This window comes from Giraffa tippelskirchi, chromosome 8 (assembly GCF_054371585.1).
Source record: "Giraffa tippelskirchi isolate mGirTip1 chromosome 8, T2T-mGirTip1v1.2.pri, whole genome shotgun sequence".
NCBI lineage: Eukaryota > Metazoa > Chordata > Mammalia > Artiodactyla > Giraffidae > Giraffa > Giraffa tippelskirchi.
The window spans coordinates 5,703,067-5,727,643 of NC_137282.1; the positions used below are offsets into that span (position 1 = coordinate 5,703,067).

Sequence of the window (24,577 nt, forward strand, 5' to 3'; positions counted from 1 at the left end):
CTCAAGTGCTCCCAGACTCTCTCTCCACTAATTGCCCAACATGGAATTGTTTTTAAAAATTATATCTTACTGCAAATGTAATATTTAGTATTTGCTACTCTTGTAAGAATTTATAGAAGAAGTCCTTCATAAAAGAAAAGAATGATAGAAAATAAAAAGCCTAGGAAGATTAAAGTAGTGTTAAAAAATAGTTGATTTCAGGCACACGTGCCCACGTGAGGCCCTCAGGAGAAGGAGGAGGCAGAGCGCTTTCCGGGGAGCTCAGTGAGTGGGCCACGGTGCCTTCTCTTATCCCTCCACAGATGAGAGAATTGAGGCGGAAATTATATACACTGCTCAATATACATGCAACTGGAAACCAACTGCGGGAGGGCAAAGTACTCGTCCACTCCTCTCTCGTTCTCTCTAGTTCAGTCCTGTATCTGGGGCATCTAGTATTGGGTCAGACATATGTTGAAGGTAAGTCCAGAGAAGCCCCTTTCTTATGAGAAGTTCCAGTGGACGTATTAACTAGAGCGTTTCCAAGCTGAAACAGGACTCACAGCTCACAGAGCAGCCAGCAGAACAGCCATGACGAGGACTCCCCAGGTTCCTGAGTCCCCACATGCAGGGAGAGAGAGATCAAGCCCTGAGCCTTGGGAGTGGGAGCACTGACTCAAGACCCTGGACCACCAGAGAACTAACCATAGGGAGTACCAAACAGTGAGAACGCACACAAAGGAAACCACCTGAATACAAGACCCGGCATCACCCAACCACCAGTAGCAGTCTGTGCAGGACGCCTCATCTAAACAACAAACAAAACAAAAATACAAAGCCAACCATCAGCAGACAGGATTACACCTCATTCAGCCTTGCCCATCAGGGGAAAAGCAAGCAAAAACTCAGCACAAATCTCACCCTACAGGAAGCTCACACAAACTACTGGACCAACCTTAGGAGGGCAGAAACCAAAAGGAAGAAAGAATTCAACCTTCTTCAAGGAAAGAATTCAACTTTCCTTGAAGCCTGGGAAAAGGAGACCCCAAACACAATAACTTAAGAAAAAAAATAATGAAAAGACAGAGAAATACTGCACAAATGAAGGAAAAAACTAGAAACACAGAAGTCCAAGTAAATGAAGAGGAAATAGGCAAGCTACCTGAAAAAGAATTCAGAATAATGATAGTAAAGATGATCAAAAACCTTGAAAACAAAATGGAGAAAATGCAAGAATCTATTAAAAAAGACCTAGAAGAATTAAAGAATAAACATAAACAAACAAAACAATTACTGACATTAAAAATACTCTAGAAGAAATCAATAGCAGAATATCTGAGGCAGAAGAATGAATCAACGAGCTGGAAAATAAAATGGTGGAAATAACTTCTGAAGAGCAGAAAAAAGATTATACTAGAAGGCTACAGTCATCAAGACAGTATGGTACTGGCACAAAAACAGAAATACAGACCAATGGAACAAGGTAGAAAGCCCAGAAATAAACCCATGCACCTATGGGTACCTTATTTTTTACAAAGGAGGCAAGACTATACAATGGGGCAAAGACAGCCTCTTCAATAAATGGTGCTGGGAAAACTGGACAGCTACATGTAAAAGAATGAAAGTAGAACACCTCCTAACACCATACACAAAGATAAACTCAAAATGGATTAAAGACCTAAATGTAAGACCAGAAACTATAAAACTCTTAGAGGAAAACATAGGCAGAACACTCGATGACATAAAGCAAGATCCTCTATGACCCACCCTCTAGATTAATGGAAGTAAAAACAAAAGTAAACAAGTGGGACCTGATTAAACCTAAAAGTTTTTGCACAGCAAAGGAAACTATAAGCAAGGTGAAAAGACAACCCTCAGAATGGAAGAAAATAATAGCAAATGAAAAAACTGACAAAGGATTAATTTCCAAAATAAACAAGCACCTCATGGAAATGCCAGAAAAACAAACAACCCAATCAAAAATTGGGAAAAGACCTAACCAGACATTTCTCCAAAGAAGACATACACATGGCTAACAAACACATGAAAAGATGCTCAACATCGCTCATTATTAGAGAAATGCAAATCAAAACTACAATGAGATATCACCTTGCACCAATCAGAATGGCCCCCATCAAAAAATCTACAAACTGAATGCTGGAGAGGGTGTGGAGAAAAGGGAACGCTCTTGCACTGTTGGGAATGTAAACTGATACAGCCACTATGGAAGACAATATGGAGATTCCTTAAAAAACTAGGAATAAAACCACCATATGATCCAGCAATCCCACTCCTAGGCATATTACCCTGAAGAAACCAAAACTGAAAGAGATGCATGTATCCCATTGTTCACTGCAGCACTATTTACAATAGCTAGAACATGGAAGCAACCTAGATGTCCATCGACAGATGAATGGATAAAGAAGTTGTGGTACATATACACAATGGAATATTACTCAGCCATAAAAAGGAATGCATTTGAGTCAGTTCTAATGAGGTGCATGAACCTACAACCTATTATACAGAGTGAAGTGAGTTAGAAAGAGAAAGATAAATACCATATTCTAACGTATATATACAGAATCTAGAAAAATGGTACTAAAGAATTTATTTACAGGGCAACAATGGAGAAACAGACGTAAAGAATAGACTTAAGGACATGGGGAGAGGGGAGGAGAGGGTGAGATGTATGGAAAGTGTAACATGGAAACTCATATTACCATATGTAAAATAGATAGCCAATGGGAATTTGCTGTATGGCTCAGGAAACATAAACAGGAGTCTGTATCAACCTAGAGGGTTGGGATGGGGATGGAGATAGGAGGGAGGTTCAAAAGGGAGGGGACGTATGTACACCTATGGCTGATTTGTACTGAGGTTTGACATAAAACCACAGAATTCTGTAAAGCAATTATACTTCAATAAAAAATAAATTTAAAAAGTAGTTGATTTCATAGTGCATTGAAGATAGATCGCTTGGTCATTATTCTGTATGTTCCTGAGGGCAAGGATCATACCTGTCTTGTTCATTCCAGGATCCTTAGCATCTCGTTCAGTGTCTTGCAGGTAGAATGCCCTCAGGAAGTACTGAGTGAAGGAACAAATTGCACATATGTTGGAAGGCTTGTCCCACATTAGCAGTATTGTCTAAGAAATAGCTCTGGTGATTCGATTCACACACATCCCCCCCCCCCCCCGTCTCTTACTCTTTCTTCTTTCTGAGACAGTTGAAGACAGTGTGAGATGTTTAAAGCCCTTCAGTTCATTTTCTGTTGTTCCCACACGCAGGATATTATAAAAAGCACAGTTTTAGACTTGGGATTCTTAAAAAAAAACAAAACAACTTTGAGTCTTTGGAATATTTCAGGGGTAATAGAAAATTCTAACTGAGCTCTGAGTCTTTGGGTGTGTGATATAACATCATTTTCTGAACAGCAGTGGAAAAGCATGGTCAAGTTCAGGTTTGCAACTGTATTTCCCCCAGCATGGAGAATAATGTGCTGATAGATTGAAGATGCCAAAAACAGGTGGAGATCAACAAACACAGTCCACTAGGATCATGACAATGGAAAAAGGGTCCTGTAGGAAGATAATGCAGAGAATATTTTCGCTGACTATTTTTATACTAAAATGAAAGATGCCTTCTGTCTTCCAAAGGAAGGATTCTTGTGACCTCTATTGTAAACATGCCAGTACCTCGGGCGTCTTTCCCCAGGTGCTTTCCCTTACCATCAAGGGACGACTCATGATTGTAGAGTATCTTAAAAAGGAATACTATGACTCCTTAACTCTGTTTTCTGAATTTTAATTATACAGTCTCTCAAGGTGACCCTGCTTCTGGTATAATCTCAGTCTACATTCTAGAATCAGCATCTAGGCCATGGGTATCGGCCTCCTCAGTCTAACCGTAGCTGTGAATATGGGGATATGCGTTTTCCAAGCCTTGGTGACTGTCAGCCAGAGCTATCTACTTGTATCATGTTGCGTCTCTCCTAAGTCAGACTGTTGACCTAAGTGCAATGGTAGCTCTTTCTTTATTAGCACAGAATAGGTGACACTGTCGTCCTGCTAATGTCTTCTCTTGAGCCATCACCACTGTCAAAGCCACTAAAAGACTGCCAGCAACAGGATAATGTTGGAATCTAAATCTCAGACTTTGCTGAGTGAGCGAATAAGGCTTTGGCTAGAAACAGCAAGGTTGTTGGTTGCACTTCTGTAACGTGAGCCTCTGATTGGTGCTGCTGAGAAGTACAGGTTCAAAGATGGTAAAAACTTATCAAATGTCTCAGCGTAGGCTGAAGTAAGCCCGAACTCTTTCCTCCCTGTTTATTTTCCCATCTCTTTGGAGTATTTGGTGCAGTGGGTCTGGAAGCCCAAAGAGGTATGTTTTGCCAGAGATCTAGGAGTTGCTGGGGCCCTAAGTACAAAGGAATCAGAAATTCTGTAGGAAAGTTGAAGCCCAAAGGCTGAAAGAGAAATGAGAAGTTCTCACAGTTGGGATGAAACAAACGCAGGATGAAACCTCCAGGGTGGTGGGATTAGACACTGGGCGTGGAGCTCACTGTAGCGGGGATGGACCTTAAGGTATAACAGGTCTGGGCAGGACCGTTTGAGTTCATACCCTGACTCTGTCCTTAGCTGTGTGGTGTTGAACATGTTGTTAATCTCTCTTTACATCAATTTGCACATTCATGGAGAAAATAAAACAAGTAATAGATATGCATGTAATATATACGTTGCTGCTATTTTTACAACTATTATTATAGGCTACCCACTCCAGTATTCTGCTTCCCTGGTAGCTCAGATGGTATAGAATCTGCCTGCAATGCAGGAGACCCCAGTTCAATTCTTGGGTCGGAAAGATCCCCTGAGAAGGGATAGGCTACCCACTCCAGTATTCATGAGCTTCCCCAGTGGCTCAGATGGTAAAGAATCCACCTGCAATGCAGGAGACCTGAGTTCCATCCTTGCATTGGGAAGATCCCCTGGAGGAGGGCATGGCAACCCACGCCAATATTCTTGCCTGGAGAATTCCATGGACAGAGGAGCCTGGCGGGCTACAGTCTGTAGAGTCACATAGAGTCAGACACAACTGAACGACTCAGCCCAGCACATTTTTATTATTATATTTTACCCAGGGGTAAAACCAGATGCTTGTGATTCAGTTCTAGGCCTTTGCTACTCAAATGTGACTCACCTGATATAAGAGATAGAGCTCCAGTTTAAACATTTACAACCGGCCTCCTGATTGCATTTCATGGGGCATGAAGAAGTGGGCTTCAGGTTGGATACTTCCAGCTGTTAGCATTACTTGAGACAAGAGATAGGTGGGCTCCAGTTAAAGCATTTACAATCGGTCTCCTGTTTACCCTCCGAAATGTTAGTAACAACAGAAACAGGGTAAATAGCCAATGTTTCTCTTGTAAACACTTAAGGTAATAGTCATGGCAAGGACAAAGATGGGCAAAACTCTGTTTAATAAATGATTAAGGGATCTCCGCTTCCACCTCTTTTGGGACAAGGGAGACACTACACATGCACAGAAAGGCTCCGTGTGGGTCAGCAGTCACGGGATAAAGCCAGGCCATGGTGAGTCTAGCTCCTCCCAGAAGGCTTCATTTCAAGATCCATCTTGGCTCAGGGGTACATGTGCACCGAGGGGAGTGTCCCAGTGTAGGTCAGGTGTGAAAAAAAACAACCCAGATAATTGGCCTGAAGGAAGACAAAGACCCAGAAGAACTGCCCTGTATAAATGACCTAACTGCCTGATTACCATGCTCCCCCTCACTAGGGGGGAGGTGCACACCCTTTCTCTCTGGGTGTGCATCTCTGCCTTGCTTCTGTCTCAGCTGAACAAACCATTTCTGTTTGTGCTCTCCCCCTTGTTGTTGTGCTGTGTCTCTGATAACAAACTTTGTACCTGCATTTACAGTTTCTGCCTCTGTGATAAAGGCATTTTTTCACTGGGGACAAAGATCCAAGGGGAAAATAACTTCCTAGCCTCTAGCCCTTGCTGGTCTGCTGTCTAGGATTCCTGGTTTCCATCCAGGCTACCCAGGTTCAATTCCTGGGCAGGGAATTAAGACCTCATTTCACGCCACTGCTCACTGCTGCCCCGCAGAGATCACATCCACCAGCAGCCTTACTTGGGAACTTGTTAGAAATGCAGACTCCCAGGCCCCACCCTGTCCTCTTGATTCAGAATCTGCTATTTATTTATTTAGCTCTGCCCTGTCATCCCTCACCAGAGGGATGCAAACTCTTAGTTACTGCATGTGAGATCTAGTTCCCTGACCAGGGATCAAACCTGGGACCCTGTACTGGGAGCTCAGAGTCTTTGCCACTGGACCAGCAGAGAGGTCCCAGAATCTGCTTTAACATGGTGCTCTGCCTTCTTCCTGTACACAGTGCAGTTTGCAAAGCCCTGGTCTAGATCACAGGACAAGCAGAGGGAAGGGCATTGGTATGGGTGGCGCTTACAGGATTTAAATCCTGTCCTGACCTCATACTGATTCATCTTCCAGGCTAACAGAAATTGGCAAGGGATGGTTTGCCATGGTTTCCTGCAAGGAGAGGAACAGAGAGATGCTGAGCGATCCCAGAGCAAATCCTAGGGGCCCACAGGGTGGCTTTCTCTTCAAGAGTCTCATGTCTCCTTAGGAAAGAAATGCAAGGCTCTCACGATTGGAATCCTCCGGCAGGGACAGCTCTTCACCCCTGATGAGTCCCACACATCCATCTGCATGAGTGTGTGTGCTCAGTCGCTTCAGTCGGATCTGACTCTGCGACCCCATGGAGCCTGCTAGGCTCCGCTGCCCATGGGATTCTCCAGGCAAGAATACTGGAGTGGGTTGCCATGCCCTCCCCCAGGGGATCTTCTCGACCTGAGGATTGAACCTGGGTCTCCTGCATTGCAGGCAGATTCTTTCCCCACTGAGCCACCTGGGAATGCAGATCATCAGGGCCTGGGTGGAGGCCACAGCTGACTGTTCACCAATAGTCCTTGAAGAAAAAAAATGCTTTCTCTTAAAGTCTCCACTGTTTTCCCCTGAACTCACTGGAGGATTCAGGACTAGAAAAGTTCTGATGCTGGCTAGAAAACCTTTGTTGCTGCAAAATATCTCCTCACCTAAACCAAAGAATGCTGCAACCCTTGACAAAAGAACATAGAAAGTAACCCAAATATTAATGTTGAACTGTGGCCTCTGTCTCCCTGTTTGTTCAAGGATCTCACCAGTGGGAAAATGGGAGACCGATGAGCAATCTGAATCTTTCTCCCTCGCCCAGTGCTCTGAAGGAAGAAAGACATTGTTCAGCAAATTAAACAGGTAAACACAATTTTTAAGAAGAATGTTTAAACTGCTTAATAGAACAAATTGTTTTTTAACACCCTTAAGCAGCTGTTGGACTCATCAATTTACATACAAATAATGAATATGCTAATTGCAAATCTTTCTCTCCTAGTCATTAAAAATAGGTTTCCCTCTGGGCTTCTAAAAGACAGCTCATTGTTATTCTGGTTGTAGTTACTACAAATACTTGGGTGCTCATTTAAAAATCTTTAAAGTATACTGCTAATCGGAGTAGGCCTTTCACGTTCATAAAGTTGAGTTTATGAGATTCTAGTACATGAAAGCAAATACAAATTTGCAAATAAAATTTAAAATCCATTGTCCTGCAACATAATTTAACCAGTGTATGATTTTTTCACTACACTTCCCACATTTTCCTAGCTTATCTTTGTTATGGTATATCCTGTGGAAGTGAATATTAAGAACCCAGAGAATAACAATATTATTGCTTTGGGTCATAATTTTAATTATTACTGATATTCCTCTACTCTCAGAGTGCAATTTATTTTATGTGTAACCAGTTTCTTTTGGATCCTGAACCCATGGGAGTTATTAATCTGTAGGGCTAATTTGCATTAATATGAATGGAAATAGTGATTATTTCTGAATTATTCATCACTTATGAATGCTAATCTGAATACAGTTGCTTCCTTGGAAACATTAGACAAAGCATTTCTTTTATTTGTTTTCTACATGGGGCAGTTTCTACACTTTATAATACTTAAAAGTAAACCTAAGAAAACTCAAAAAACAGAGGTTAACCCGTCACCTATGGTAAGATAATGTTGAGGAGAAAGACGTTTCTTGTACCTTCAAAGCTTTTTCAACTGATCAAATAATCATATTGACAGAAGACAGAAAAACAGGAAAAAGACAAGCTTAATTCTGCATGTGCACAAGCCCACACATGTGAGATTCAAGGACAGAAAGGTAAAATAAGATGTATATGCCATTCTGAGCTAAGGGATGTGACGGGGGATCGTAATTCAGGGGACAAGAAGAAGAGCAGAGGTTGGGTAATCAAATGTTTGCCCTGCCACACAGGTAAAACTTACCTCTGCTCATAATTCTTATCTGGGGAAAGGCCCCCAATTTAAATTCATCTGTGTGGTTAAGAGAGGAGGATGCTGAGGCTGAAACTCCAATACTTTGGCCACCTGATGTAAAGAGCTGACTCATTTGAAAAGACCCTGATGCTGGGAAAGATTGAAGGCAGGAGGAGAAGGGGATGAGAGGAGACAGAGGATGAGATGGTTGGCTGGCATCACCGACTCAATGGACATGAGTTTGGATAAACTCCGGGAATTGGTGATGGACAGGGAGGCCTGGCAAGCTGCAGCCCATGGGGTCGCAGAGTCGGACATGACTAGGCGACTGAACTGATATTTTTCTCTTGAACACACAAGGTCTTGATTGTCTTTAGCTCAAAATAATCCACATGCAAGTATGGCACATTTGGGAGGCTCCTTCTAGCCCTGTCAGTGGTTAGCTCAGTATGACTGTAAGTTCAAATGACTAGAGAAATAAATAGAAGCTGTCTTGGATTACATGGTCATATCATCATCCATTTTTAATCCTTGATTTAGAGCTTTGAGTTAAAATCCACACAAGTGCTCATAATTCATATTTTTGGAAGCTTAATGTGGCCTAATTTGTTAAACTCAACCAGGAATGCCACCAAGTGAACATGGTGGCAGAATTCTGAGCTGTGACTATAATGTAAATACTTTGATAATTTAGGTGATATCAATTTTTGGAAATAATTCAATGATTTAGGTATTACCTAGTTATTCACTAAATCCAATCATATTTATACTTTTAAAATGTATCTTTACATAATAATAAATAATAAATTGATTTTAAAATATTAAAGAGTGAAAAACACAAAAATAACTAAAATTGTTTCTAACTTCATTTACACTAAAATTTTTCTCCAAAAATAATTCCATATTCAACTCAAGCACCTTGCAGCTCTCCTGTCCCCATTTTTTTTCGGGATTAGAGAGGTTTCTACTGAGTTTCATTTTTTTCTGAATCCAATTAAGTATCTCTTTAGAGAGGGGGCTAAACATTCTTTGGGTCCTCATCAGTTTATAGTATGCAGATTGTATTTCTTGCAAACTAACATTTTTTTTATGACCCTACAACTCTCTCTAAATTCTCGTTTTAATGTTTTTTCCCCCTACCTTTGCTCGTTATTTAGAAAATAAACTAGCTTTCAGTGTTGTCTTAAGTTTCAAGCAATGAAGGCTATTTTAATAACAAGCACATTCTCTTCATTCGTCCTTAGCAGCCTCTTTTCTCCCTTTCCCTTCCCTTTCCTTTTCTTCCTTTTGTAAACCTATTTGCACATGTGTTTTACAATCACACATTGCTTTATTGAAATTGAATATGAAAAATGAACCTGGCCAAGTGCTGCAAAATTTTCATCTGTAAATAAACATTGAAGCTAAGTGTAATGATGGATTTACCATGGATACCAGTATAAAAAATATTGGTTAACACAATCAGTAATCTCTTGACATTAACTTGTAACAGATGTTCAAATACTGGTTGTTCAAACAACTGGTTGTTCTAGTGACTTTCTCAGAACATAGGTTATACATTGAATGTTAGCTCAGTAAAAATACTTTAGACATGGCTGAGTGTCTAATTTACTAAAGAGATGAGGCTTGAGAAATTTGCAGGAACCTAGGAAAGTGAAGTACATATCTTAAGCAAGTATTTAACAAATTAAGTGAACTCAGAGTGACATTTTCTAATACGTGTCTAAAGAGCCAGATCAGAATATTTAATTGATCTTAGAATCTCTTCCAAAATTATTAACAGAAAAGAATGATATGTTTCTATCAACATAGTATCAGAGTCCTTACCCTATGCATACATACATGGACATGCAATGTGAATATAAATATACATAAACTTCCAAAGAATCGGACGTGACTGAGTGACTGAGCGCAACACACACACACGAACTGGGAATATACATTTGTATATTCCTGTCAGAGTTAATATGATAAGCAGTGTCTTTTCTCACAGCTAAAAATAAGGACAAAATAGAGGGAGAATTAAATTCTCCCTGGCAAGCTGAGATTAATAATGGGGCATTGAGAAGAACAGGAAGACTTTTCCAAAAAAGCAGCATGAAGTGTAGCCAGCCTAGAATTCACTGCTGATAACAGAGCCTTTGTAATCTTCGTCCTTCATCTCCACCTGCAAAATAGACTCCTACAACCACCTTCGCCTCTGTGTTGTTCCAGCCAGCCAGAAAACTCTATGACTCCTTTTGACACAGTAGAATTTTCCCTATTCCTTCTCTACAGGGGTCACCAAATATGGCAAGCAATTGTGCATCTTAAGGTGAAAACAGAATATCCATGAGAGCTGAGCATTTCTTATCTCTGAGGATTATTGATTTTCTGCAGTGACTTTTGTCCTTGGTAAATCTCAATTTTCAATGTGCAGTGTACAGCTGTATATGTGTAAGCCAAATTCCTGGGGCCTTTCTTCAGTTAATACATACTTTATTGGGAAAGCTTGTCCTTCTTTATAGGACTTCACTCTAGACAAAATGAGATTTTGGAAAAATAAATATATGAAAATGATGAGCTAATGTCAAGGTCAAACTAACTTTAGATTAGCCACACAATTAGTTTTTCTTAAAATTAGAAGCCAAATTTTTATTATGGATGGTCACCTAATACTCTAAGGGCTTCCCTGGTGACTCAGATGGAAAAAGAATCTGCCTGCAATTTGGGAGACCTGGATTCGATCCCTGGGTTGGGATGATCCCCTTGAGAAGGGAATGGCTACCCACTCCAGTATTCTTGCTTGAAGAATTCCATGGACAGAGGAGCCTGGCAGGCTACAGTCCACGGAATCACAAAGAGTCAGACACGACTGAGTGACTAACACTTTCCCTTTCACAATGCTCTAAAACAGTTTCTCAGTCTTGTTACAGTAAACTTTCTGAACTAGATTATTTTTTCGCATGGATACCCGTCTTGAGGATTATAGGATATTTAGCAGCATCCCTAGCTTACACCCACTAGATGCCAACAGCATGCCAGCTGCCAGTTTTGACAACTAATATCTCCAGAGAGAGTCAGATATCCCCTGGGGGCAAAATTGCCCCTTGGTTGAGAACCATGGCTCTGAAATATTCTGTGAGCTTTCTAGCAAGTCAAGCAGAAAATTATGCATCATGATAGCTGGAAATCCCACTCATCTGATCCAGGATCCCTCACTGGACAAGTTTTTTTTGTTTTTTTGTTTTTTAATACCAAGCCTCAGTTTCCCCATTTGTATAATACGAAAGTGATTGTTAGATCCTCTGGCCCAATGTGTCTGCACTTATTTCATCTGATGCTGCAGTTCAGGGGGATAACAGGTGTGTTCCTTCGGGACCACTGCGGTGTGTCTCTCACCAGCAGGACTACACGTCTTCCTGGAATCCCTCCACCTCCAGCACCCTGAATTGGCTCTCCTTCCTCCTACCTCTCTTTCTAAATCTGCTGATTCTCCCAGTCAGTGAGCATGGGTCACAATAGCTCAGTATACTGGTTAAGCTAACGCTAGCTGATGTAATAAATACACCTTCAAATCTCATTGTCTTTTTCAAATAGAAGCTTGTTTTTCGTGCATATCACTGTCCACTCACATGTCTATTTCTGGTTGGGCACCTGCCGTGTGATCCAGGGGACCCAGATTCCTTCCATTTTGTGGTCAGTCCTGATCTTCTCTAGGTTCTTGGAGTGCTTGCTTTTAAAATGATGAATGGGCAAAGAGATCATGGCGGAGTACACTCATATCTCAATTTTCTCAGCTCAAAAGTGCTGTATAAAACCAAAACCCATTTTCATCCTATTTTTCAGAACTCAGTCCCTGACCAAACCTAATTATTTGGAAGTCAGGTTGGAAAATGGAGTCTAGCTGTGTAGCCATTTGATAAGGAAAACTGGTTTTGATGACAGTTTCTGCCTGACTCAACGGTTCCTGTTCATCCGGTCAGCCTTCTTTCTTCTGGCCCTTCCTAGCTCCTGGCTAGGCTGGAAACTAGCCAAGAGGGCTCCATCAGAGCTCTTCTCCCTGATAACTCAGATCCCCTGGCTCCTAGCAGCATCTGCTGTGCTTGCTCATCAATTTCTGCGGCTCTGCCCTGGAGTCTTGCTTGTCACTTTACAAAATCAGACTCATAGACATCGGTAGAGGGGAAAGGTGTTTACTCAGAATGCCAGCAATCTGAGAAGATGGTGGACTCAGCATCTCCCAGAAAAATCCCCCAAAGATTCTGCTCGGCCATACAAGCTTTAAAGGAGACAGGGAAGTTCGTCTCTGAAATGGGGGTCACGGCAGTCACCACCCCCACTGTGTACAGGCTGTCGACCCCTTGTGAACTTCCTCAAGACTTTGTGTTGTTCACAGTTTGTTCCTGAGGTTACTGAAGGGGAGGTTAAGGAAGAGAGCTGGTCATCTGTTAAGTACTGATTCTTCATTTCTCCTTCTTTGATCTATGGAAAGAATTGACAAGTTAGGTAAGGTGTTATGTGATTGAAAGATCTGAAAGGTGTCCTTGGGCCAGAGATGGGGGTGCCCAGGTAGAAGTCAGTTACAATGTAGCTTTGCTAAAGTGACAAGGAAAGGGGCTTCCTGCTGAGGGCGGTTTCCTGCAAAGAGCTGCTTATGTAAACTGGAGTCATCTCCAAAGTCTCCTTCTCTCTCACTGCCCCAGAGCTGCAGAACAAAGGAATAGCTGCTGGAAGTGGTGGCTTTTAATCCATTTCACGCTCCCCAGTGTTATCTGAGCTCCCAGTGCCGGCTGATAACACATGTCCATTGTGGTCTGTGACTCTGAAAACTTCTATTCCTCTGACATCATTTTTACAGTTATTTCCCCTACCTTTTTTAAAGCCCAAATCCTCCTTGCTTTGGGTCTCCTGACAGATGATATCTCATCCTAGTTTACCCTCAAGCCAAAGATTATGAAAAAGAACATTTTTACCCACTCTTTTCTTTACATCAAAGCCTTGTTGTAGCTCTTCCATCTTTTCTCCTCCTCTTTCTTTTCAGAGTTAGAGGTGCCTCCCTTTTATGAGCCCATACTTTATAAAAGTGACACATGACACACACACACACACACACACACACACACACACACACACACACACACACACGAGTCCCTTTTCCAATAAGACTTTCTCTGCCCTGCAGCATGACTCTCCTACATCTTTCTAGGCTGATGTCCTGTCCTTCTGGCACTCCACACACATTCCTGATTCTGTATTTTTCCATCCTACCCACCACCCTTTCAAGGAGCCAGGAAGGCATTGCAAGGATTCTTCTCTACAAATACTCTATCCCAGAGGTATCTTCTCCTCAACCCTGATTAGTCCCAACTTTGCTATGATTTCCCACCTATTTAACCACCACTTAGTGTTACTTTGGGGTTCAAATACACTAAGCTTCTATGAGGTGGGATTGAAATAATTTTCACCTTTCACGGCCCTGAGCAGAATATCATGCATGTCGATTTATAACTCACAAGTGTATCTGACATTTGTTGAGCATCCACTCTGTGCTAGTCACTGCGTTTGGTGCTGGGGCTACAGAGATCGCTAAATCAGCTCTGATCTCTGTCTTCATCACAGGGACAGTCTAAGAGTTTACCATGTTTTGTTTTCCAGACTGCCCCATTTAAACATACTCTTGATACCTATGTTTTCCCCAGAGGCTCAGTTATGGGCTGCTGTCACTTTACCCCTTTCTCAAAAGGAGTAAACTTACTATTTTCTGATAAATGTATTCCACAAACAAGTGAGAACATGGAAGTTCAATGAATAAGCATAGGTCAGTCCAATAATTATAAATTTAATTCTGCATTATCTGGCCTACCCAGTGTAATAGAGAATTACAGTGCATTTCAAAAAGTGCAGGGATGCTAGAGCCTGATTTCTCAAAGTCAGTTCTGTGGCTGTCCATGGCAAGGGTTATTGTATTTTAAAGAAAAATACACACAACATCTTAGAGTCTAACTATCTAGTGGTAAATAAGATTTACTAAATGAAAGTAAACATATTTTATGCAAAATAATGTAAAAGTAAATGAAGCTAGAATACAGCTGTGAAGGATTGCATACGCTGAACAGCAAAAGGAATTGCAAATGTGATAGTATATTTTTAGTCCCCCAAATACTGAAATGGATTCAATTTGGATGGTGTCTCAGCTCTGAAAAGTCCTTTGATTAAGAAAACTGGAAATTCCCAGCCTTTGATGGGTGCTATTAGATTCTATCCTGCATACTGAAATATGTAATTTTGTCCTGATCTTAAATCTAAACTTTAAGAAAACATCATATTTAAGAGAACATCTTAATGAAGATGTAAGTACTGAGGTCTCTCAGGGTCAGTAATTTCCTGAAGTAACAAAAGCTCCAAGAATATGGGCAGGAAAAGTTGGGAGTGATTAGTGAGATTTTATATTTTTATTTGTAACAATTCACAGGGGAAAAAAACGGGAAATCTCACAAGTAAAGGGATTAGGCAGAAATCCAGTTAGGGATATAAATGACCAAGATGTTTCCTTTAGCTAATCTAATAGTAAACTCTGGTCCAAGAAATTAGGAAATAGAAAACACCTACTCTGTTAATAAAAGAAGAAAGAAAAAAAGCAGCAATGATAATTTATTCTCAAGTTCTCAGGGACTTGATAAAAATGTTCGTTGGGCACAATGGACTGACCTTTCTAATGAAGATAATCTCAGGAAAACTATGGGAAACAAGACGGTCAGTGATTTTTTAGTTTCAACACTTTATATCTAAGATTTTAAATAATAATTTAAACTGAGGAAGACAGATTTTTTAAAGTAGGATTATTCATGTACCTGAACAAATTCTGGTAAGTTCTTATGTATCTGAAGCTGCTCAATGCAGCTAAATACAGTGTCTAATCCTGAATAAGGTATGAAAACAGATAATGGACACTAGCATAAAATTTTGTGAAATTTGAACAAAATCTGTACTTTAGTTAATAATACTGTATCATATATTAATTTTCTGTTTTTTTTTTTTTTACGACATAGTATTTATGTTCTCAGAATTGGATTAGAAGTTTCAAGTCTCATTCAAATTTTTTTTTAAAATTCACTAAGATTAATAACCTTTCTAGACTTTTAGCAATAATACAAGATGCCAGAATAAATGGAACTATATCAAAACCTAGCATTCTATTCATAGTTAGTCAAACAATTGGGGCCAAACTGTCATAAATGTTTTAGCTAGGCAAAAATTTATGTTTTCTAAAATATATAATTATACATACATATATATACATTATACATACGTAATATACATGTGTGTATACAAAACCTTTTCTACTATACTTGATTAATACTTGAGAAAGAAAAACAAAAAAAGAGACAGAGAAATTGGAAAAGATAAACTAAATGAAATGGGAGCACTGAATATGAAATAGAAAAGTGAAACAAACTAGATAAAAGATCATAATGTTCAGTTGTTTTTAAACATGACTGCTTATTAGAATCATATTTGGAGCTTTGGAGAAAAAAGCAATACTTAGACATTTGTATTTTTTAAAAAATTTCAAGATAATTCTAATGTGCATCTGGATTTTAAAAAGTGATTACAGGTTTTTCTATTAAATAGTTGTTTTAGTGATATAAAATTCTATTATTTTTCTGTTGACCAATCATGATACAATGGCATTAAATGAATATCAATTATATAATCACAACAGTAAAATGTGTTTACCAGTTCTCACAATCAGTAGCTAGACAAAGATAAAAGATAATTGCAGTTGTAAGCCATAATGGAAACATGATTAATCCAACAATATAAAATAATTACATGTAATTTGGAGGGTTAAGTAGAGTGATGTGGTAAGTGGAAGTAGATCTATGCACATGTTTTCATCTACCCAGCCAGTCTATGTCTTTTGTTTGGTGCATTTAATCCATTTACATTTAAGGTAATTATCAATGTATATGATCCTATTGCCATTTCTTAAATTGTTTTGGGTCACTTTTTTGTAGGTTTTTCTTTCTGTTATGTTCCCTGTCTAGAGAAGTTCCTTTAGCATTTGTTGTGAAGCTGGTTTGGAGGTGCTGAATTCTCTTAACTTTTGCTGGTCTGGAAAGCTTTTGATTTCTCCATCAAATCTGAACCAGAGTCTTGCTGGGTAGAGTATTCTTGGTTGTAGTTTCTTCCCTTTCATTACGTTAGCTATATCATGGGATTCCCCTCTGGCTTGTACAGTTTCTGTTGAAATCAGCTAATAATGTTATGGGAGTTCCCTTGTATGTTGTTTGTCATTTTTCCTGTTACTTTTGATATTTTATCTTTGTCTTTAATGTTTGTCATTTGACTGGTGTGTGTCTCGGTGTGTCCCTCCTTGGGCTTATCCTTCCTGAGACTCTCAGCACTTCCTGGACTTGATTGACTATTTCCTATGTTAGGGAATTTTTCAGCTATTATATCTTCAGATATTTTCTCAGATCCTTTCTCTCTGTCTTTTTCTAAGACCCCTATAGTGCGAATGTTGGTGCATTTAATGTTGTCCTAGAGGTCTCTTAGGCTGTCTTCCTTTTTTTTTTTTTTCATTCTTTTTTCTATGTTCTGTTTTGCAGCAGTGATTTACACCGTTTTGTCTTCCAGATCTCTTATCCCTTCTTCTGCCTCAGTTATTCTGCTGTTGATTCCTTCTGGTATATTATTCATCTCTGTTGTTTGTTCTTTAGTTCTTCTAGGTCTTTGGTAAACATTTCTTGCATCTTCTCCATTCTTTTTCTGAAATCCTGGATCATCTTCACTATCATGAATCTGAATTCTTTTTCTGGAAGGTTGCCTATCTGCACTTCATTTGGTTGTTTTTATAGGGTTTTATCTTGTCCCTTCATCTGGGATGTAACTCTCTACATTTTCATTTTGATTAACTTCTGTGATGCAGTTTTCATTCTGGCAGCTGCTGGATTGTAGTTCTTTTTACTTCTTCTCCATACAGTAGGTTCTTCTTGTTTATTTATTTTATATATAGTAGTCTGTATTTGTTAATCCTAAACTCCTAATTTATCTCTCCCCCCTTCCCCCTAGTAACCATAAGTCTGTTTTCTATGTATGTTAATCTCTTTCTGTTTTGTAAATAAGTTCATTTGTATCCTATTTTAGATTCCACATATAAATGATATCATATGGTATTTGTTTTTCTCTTTCTGATTTATTTCACTTAGTATAATAATCTCTAAGTCCATCCATGTTGGTGCAGATGGCCAAGTTTCATTCTTCTTAATAGACCAAACAATCTTGGCTTATGGAATTCCTATTTTGTAAATAACACCAGGGAAAGTATGAGATGCTTTCCAGCTAGAGTTTGCTTCCTCATGAAAACAGATAGTTTAGAGAACACTAGTACTGGCTGAAATGGTTAATATTAGTACTATTATTACTGCTATACCACTACTAAATAGCTAGCATTTGCTTAGCATCCTGTTAGTTAGGAATTTTTCCCTTTCAAGTAACCGAATAGTCAAGTACAGTGGCTTAACAATAAGGATATTTTATTGGCTCACGTTCTAAAATGTCTACAGGAAAGTGGTTTCAGGGTTTGTTAATACTGGGTTGGCTAAGAGGATCGTTCAGGTTTTTCCATAAGACATTATGGAAAACCAGAATGAGCTTTTTGGCCAGTTCAGTACAATAACTCAGAGACTTCAGGTTCCTTGAGTTAGCTTCTCTGTAACTCTCTTGACTTTCCCCTTATTGTACAAGCTCTGTGTACATGGAAGCCACAGCTTATAAAACAATGTGCAGGGAAGACAAGAAGGGATGCTCTTTTTCCTCCTGACACTCTTTTATTGAAGAGGAAAAGCCAAGAAACCCCTAGAGTTTTGTTAACTGAGTCTTCAGCCCCCTCCTAAACCTATTGTTAAAAGAGTTCCCCCTCTGGGTGTGAAGGATGGGCACCCCTTCTCTAAACACACTGGTGTAACATCCACAATTTTTGTAGCAGGAGGGATGGTTCGGGGGTAGGGAATTAGTGTCACCTGCACAAACTCCTTCTATAGGCCAAGCATGCTGATAAGCATTTAATTTTTTACTCATGTCTACAATCTAGTAAAGTCTATGTTTTTAGTCACATTTGACAAAAACTGAGACATCAGGAGACTACATAACTCACCAGGATCACAAAGCTCATGGTAACAGATCAGAAAATCATTCATTCATCAGGCTTTTATTAGACACCTTCTGTGTGCAATGAGAACACAAAGACAGATCAAGGACAGTCGCTGTTCTCTCAGGGGCAGCAAGATAAGAATGGTCCTGTGGATGGTAAGGGCAGTTTCAAATCCATCAATGGCCCCAAAGACAGTGTTATTAACTCTGCATGAGGAGATCTGGAGAGGATTCCCAAGAAGCCTGACCCCAGTGGGGTAGGTCAACTAAAGCCCATGCAGAAATGGTACACCAAGCCAGGGAACAGCATTGGAAAAGTCAACAAACAGCATTGCTCACCGTGGGAAGGAATGTTCCTTTTCTATTTGTCAAGACTTGCAGTGTTAATCGGAACTTTGTGCCTCAAGGAATTAGAGCAGACAGAGACACAGTGATCCTAAACTGAGCTAGGAATGTGCTCTTGCACCGTTGGTGAAATGACTGCTTTCAAACACATTAAAAGTAACCTTTCTCATGTCCACATCTAAAAGAAGGCAAAGAAAGGGAACATTTCTTTCCTAGATAGACTCTTTAGACAGCTCCAATCTGTTTTCAGAGAGCAAAATAATTAGTTGTAAACTCCAAATGGCACACAATTTCATCATGTCTTCTATGAAGCAGAATGTCCTTGAAGAGGAAATTATGACTTCTCCCCAGCTGATTTAAGAGGGCCTGAGGAGGGAGTGTGGTTAGGGCTTTGGAGGAAAGCGAAGGGAAAGATCAAGATTAATTTAAGAAAACCAAGAACACATTTTCAACTAAGACAATTTCAAGAGCATTAAATAAACCTTCTTCAGAAGGTTTTTAAAAGACTATTGTATTTCTTTCACCTGAAGTAACGCCCCTCAGTAATGAAAATCATTTATTAAAACATGAATGACTACAAGAAACAATCACATTTCCCCTCTTACCTTTATGTTCTACAGAATGTTCTGTGTGATAACCTTTGCTTTTCTATACTAGAGTTAATGACTTCTGAATTACTGCCCTATCACTCTGTACCCCCTTGCCAGCCCTTCCTACCATTTTATTGTCCCAACCCATCCTGTAGACAGGCCAAAAGCATCTAATATGTATTGGTCTGCAACCTTGCTTGGAGAATTTATATTTAAGCATGCACAACTTTTAAAACCTTATTTATTTATTTGGCTGTGCTAGGTCTTAGTTGTGGCATGGAGAATCTTTTTTTTTTTAGTTGCAGGATGTTTAGTTACTGAATGTTAGGTCTAGCTCCCTGACCAAAAATTGAACCTGGGCCCCCTGTGTTAGGAGCATGAAGTCTTAGCCACTGGACCACCAGGGAAGTCCCAACATGAAGAATTTTAAGAATCCAAGGAGCATTTGGTGATCAGGGATTAGAATTCTTGCAGGCACTTTATATTATAATCAACAAAATGTAACCCAGCTGTTAATTCATTGATAAACTTTATTTCACATTGTTATTTGTGTGTGTGTGTGTGTTTGGGAAAATGGATTTGGAGCTGGCTGATGAAAATCAACCCCTTCCTTCTTTCCTGAGCACTCTGTTCTTATTGAGGTGACTGCTAGCCAAGGGAGCCTGAAGCCATCACCAAATCAGTACACAACTGATTTCCCACAGCAAGTCATCACTAGACTTTATAGATCTAGGTGAAATTGATGTGCTTTAAATCCAACTAGAAATAGCTAGTCATGAAGGGTAGTTTAGAGCTAATGCAGGGAGTGGGAAAGAATGTATGAGCTGTAGTTTCAGCATATCCCAACCTCATGAAGACACAAATGATTTAAGAGAACATTCATAATTTAATAGCAATAGAGTTGAGGATCCTGAGAAAATAAATTGTATTTCCTTCATTGAAATGACAATGACATATAATCACATTTCCTTTTTGTTCAGCACAGAACACATCAATAAAAATATGTCACTGTGAGTTGTGGGCAGATTGTACTAGTTTATGCTATCTATTATATGGGTTGAATAAGAGTAATATATCCTATTGCAAATGGTAATTTAATAATCATACCCTTCAGTGATAGGTGTTATAATCTTTCCTAATAAATGTGGGAAATACCATGAGCTTTGATTTTAAGGAGTCTCATCTCAGGGGTTCTGGCACAATTGACCTTGGCCTGACATGTCCAAAGAGCTGTGGTGGCAATGCTTTTGGCACCCTATTGCTTATACCGTATGCCCCAGCAGAACTTAATTCACCCTAAATTAATTAGAGTTTGGAGTTAACTGTGTAGTAATGATGGATATTCACTGGAAAGACTATTTGTTCTGGTCTCTTCTGTTCTACCTGTGCAACAATCCACCAGCACTCAGGTAGTTTCTGAGATGGAACAGTGTCCTTTCTAACATGTAGGCTCTATGAAAGACCAGATATTAAAAACTTCTTTACTGTCTCATGGACATCTGATTCCATCATACAAATAAGACCTAAGGTAAGAAATACTTAGAGATCAAAATAGTAGAATAGTGAAATGCCAAATGCAGGCAGCATAGAACTGTTAGAATTCAGACAAGGGACATTCATGTAGGCTGAAAGAGCTTCTTGAAGAAGAGGGTATTGAATTGCACTTTGTAAAGTGATGAGGAATTGGAGTAGGGAGGATGTGGAAACTTGGGGAGGAAAAGGATGACAGGGATTAGAAACAGGGCAGGAGAAGTCAAGTCCTGTTTGGCACGGAGCAGAGCCTCTGAGTCCCAGAACTGGAGTCTGAGCCCCAGCAGCAGAGGCTGAGTGCCTCTGGGTGCCCGCGGTCTTACAGCTCTCTGAGGTTGTGCTCTTGAGTTGTCTTCCTTCTGTTGCAGAAGATCTGCATCTCTGGTTGCAAGTTCACTGGGCTCTGGATTCATCCATCTCGCTTCCATTCTGAAATAGTCACTTCCTCTGCTACACCCTCCTATCCATTCATAATGAATGATTCCTCCTCTGTTGAATTTTTCCTCTAGATATACACACAATAGCAGCCTCAGAGACACCTACAGATCCCCCCAACCTACCTACTGCCTTTCTGTGTTCTCTTCCACAGAAAATCTTACTGAGTTAATATCAGCATCATTTGTTTTTTCTCTCACCACCCCCCCACCTCCTCAGCTGACTTCCATAGACCAGTCCTCTGAAGCTGCTTTTGTGTAGGTCATGGGTGACCTCTATATTGCCAGACCCAGTGGTCACTTGCTGTCCTGATCTTTTGTAGCCTTTCAGTGGATTTGGATCCAGTTGTGTCCACCTGTCTTCCTGACACACCTTGTTCCCTTGGCTTCCGAGACATCACACACTCGGTTATTTTTCTTCTCCTCTGGCTTCCGTACTCAGTTTCCTTTGCGGTCTCCATCTCCTTTCATCCTCTTCCTTTAGGTGACTCCCCTGCAAGTTATAGGCTCTCTCTGCTTCTTTGTCTCCGCTCTGAGGTGGTCTCGTCAAAGCTCACGGCCTTAAATGGACATGCTCTCGACATCTGGCCTGACATCCATCTTGAGTTCCAGGTTCATGGCCTGCCCTTATTTACAAATAAGCCCTTGAAAGTTAGCATAAGTCAGAACTCTTGATAGAATGTCTCTTCTCCTCTCATCACCTGTCTTAGTGTAGAATTCCACCAGCTGCTTGCATTCTACAGCCCAAAGCCTAGAAGTCATTCCTTATCACTCACTTTCTTTCACACCCATGAGCAATCCTAAACAGCTCTTTTTTCCTCTGCCTGCAGAGCGTATCTGAAATCCACCGGCTTTCCTCCATTTCCACAGCCGTCACTCTACTACCAGCCACCATTAGCCCTCCCCTCAGCTGCTACAGTGGCCTCCTGACTGGCTTCTCTGGGACTCCACAGAAGATTCTTTACTCGGCCGTGATCTTTTAAAATATCAAATGGATCACATCCTTCTCCCACTTAAAATGCTCCAGGTGAGCTGGCAACCGCACTTGGAACAAAAGCTGAGCCCCAGTCACGTCCCGCATGACCCAGACCACCACTGAGCTCCCCCGATCCGCCCCTTGCTAGTCTCATTCCGAAGCCTTCTTCCTGGGTGTTCAACAGCCCAAGCTCATGCTGTAGAATTGGCCGCTGAATACTCCAGACACATGGCTGCCTCCTTCTCATCGTGGAGGATCAACTCATAAGTTATCACCTCACCAAGACCTTCCCAGGTGACTGATATTTTTTGTTTGTTTCTTATACTAGGTCCTTGTTGGTTATCTATTTTAAATATAGCAATATGTACATGTCCATCCCAAGCTCCTAATTTATCCTTCCCCCTGTCCTTCTCCCCTGGTAACCATTAATTCATTCTCTATGAGTCTGGATCTGTTTTGTAAATAAGTTCATTTGTAACTTGTTTTTTAATATTCCACATATAAGGAATATCACATGATATTTGTCTTTGTCTGACTTAATTCACTTAGTTTGATAATCTCCAGTTTCATCCGCATTGCTGCAAATAACATTAGTTCATTCTTTTTAATGGCTGAGTATATATGTACTACATCTTCTTTATCCATTTACTATATGACTGATTTTTTAATGAGTCCTCTTCTTATTTCAGTTTCCCAATTAACTAGTTGCTACCTCTTCTATGACTTAAAAAAATTCTACAGGGAATGAGTTAAGCAAGAAGGAGGAAGAAGATTGCTGGTGACATATACAGAAAAGAGGAAATAAGTCTACAATTTGCTTTGGTTTAATTAACATACAGTGTTTGTAAGTAAATACTATTAGAGACTTTGAGACACCATCAGATTGAGAGCCTCTCATCTTGGAATTAACCTTTTGGGGGAAAGAAAAGTGTGCACAAATGTCTCATTCTCTGATTTCATCAATAAAATAGTTTGAAGCTCTCTGCTTAAACTGCTTCACTAGTTGGGAACAAAATACAAAACAAGTGAGGCACCTTAGTACCTTTTTCAAGGGGTCAGATGATGTCCACTTCAATCTGCTGAATTCTCCAGAGTTATGGAGTAAGCTTGTTGTAACATTGGGAAGTTCCTGATGCTGTAAATTATGTGAGATGAAAAAAAAAATGGCTGTAACATCACAAAGTGTCCATCAAAAATTTAATAAGTGGACTCACAGTTCTCATGTTAATGTTTCACGGTCCATCTGGTGAGCCCAGAAAGCCTCAAGAGCTTGAAATGTCTGTGGCAGAGTCTCTAGGTACAGTTTTGCCTAATGGTCAAGTAAATTCTTGCATGGTTTGTGGACTGATGAAGGGAGATTGTCTGCATTGAGCAAAGTTGTCCCTAGAGCTGAGAGTCATTCTTGACAGTCAGACTAAGTATGGTCAAGCTCCAGGAGATGGTGATGGACAGGGAAGCCTGACGTGCTGCAGTCCACGGGGTCGCAAAGAGTCAGACATGACTGAGCGACTGAACTGAACTGAACAAGGTCCGTGATTAATGCCAGTGTGTGCACCTGCCAGGACTATACTGGAATGCGGTCTGGTTGGTATAGCCAGTCACTTGAAAGATCCCTGCCTCCACGTTCTGAATCAGTAGGGAGAGTTGTCTTTTGTTCTCACTTGGAGAAATTTAGGATGGAGGAGAAAAGACAGAAGAGACATAAAGGAAACAAATTGCTGAAGGATGACACTAAATCCAAAACACACTAGTTATGATTGCAAAGTTGCTAAGAGAATTTCCAGCAAGCAAGCAGGAGCTACAAATTCAAAGTCAAGGAGAAGAAAAAGTAGGATACAGGTATTTTTTTTTCCCCAGCATGGTTTTGAGTCTTCTGTTTTTTTCTGTTCCAATGAATAGAGGTAGAAGAGACATATTTTCTGTTCCTCTAAGATAGGAAGTTGAGGACATATAGCCAGTCCTCTCAAGGCTATTTTCCTAATTCTATTTTCAGAATCCGTTTTCTTCTTCCACTTCAATTTTTCAGTTTTGCTAAATCATGAGAAACTGGTGTGTTTTTACAACAAATCTTGGAAGCTTGTCTCAAGGACCTTGAGTATGAGGGGTCTGAGATCCAAAGGTTCTGCATAATTCTTTCAACTGTTTCCCCTTTTTATTAATAAATATCTAAATTTAAGGTTTGAAGGCA

At 40.1% G+C, this 24,577-nt stretch overlaps 1 protein-coding gene across 1 annotated transcript in view; it reads left to right on the forward strand.

Annotated features, from left to right (window-relative positions):
* The window catches only part of LOC145517360 (uncharacterized), a 177,096-nt gene that overhangs the window by 57,749 nt on the left and 94,770 nt on the right, over positions 1–24,577 (forward strand). The window contains exon 9 of the mRNA XM_081519636.1: positions 7,206–7,307. Within this exon, the coding sequence (XP_081375762.1) occupies positions 7,206–7,307 (102 nt within the window). The remainder of the gene's footprint in view (positions 1–7,205; positions 7,308–24,577) is intronic.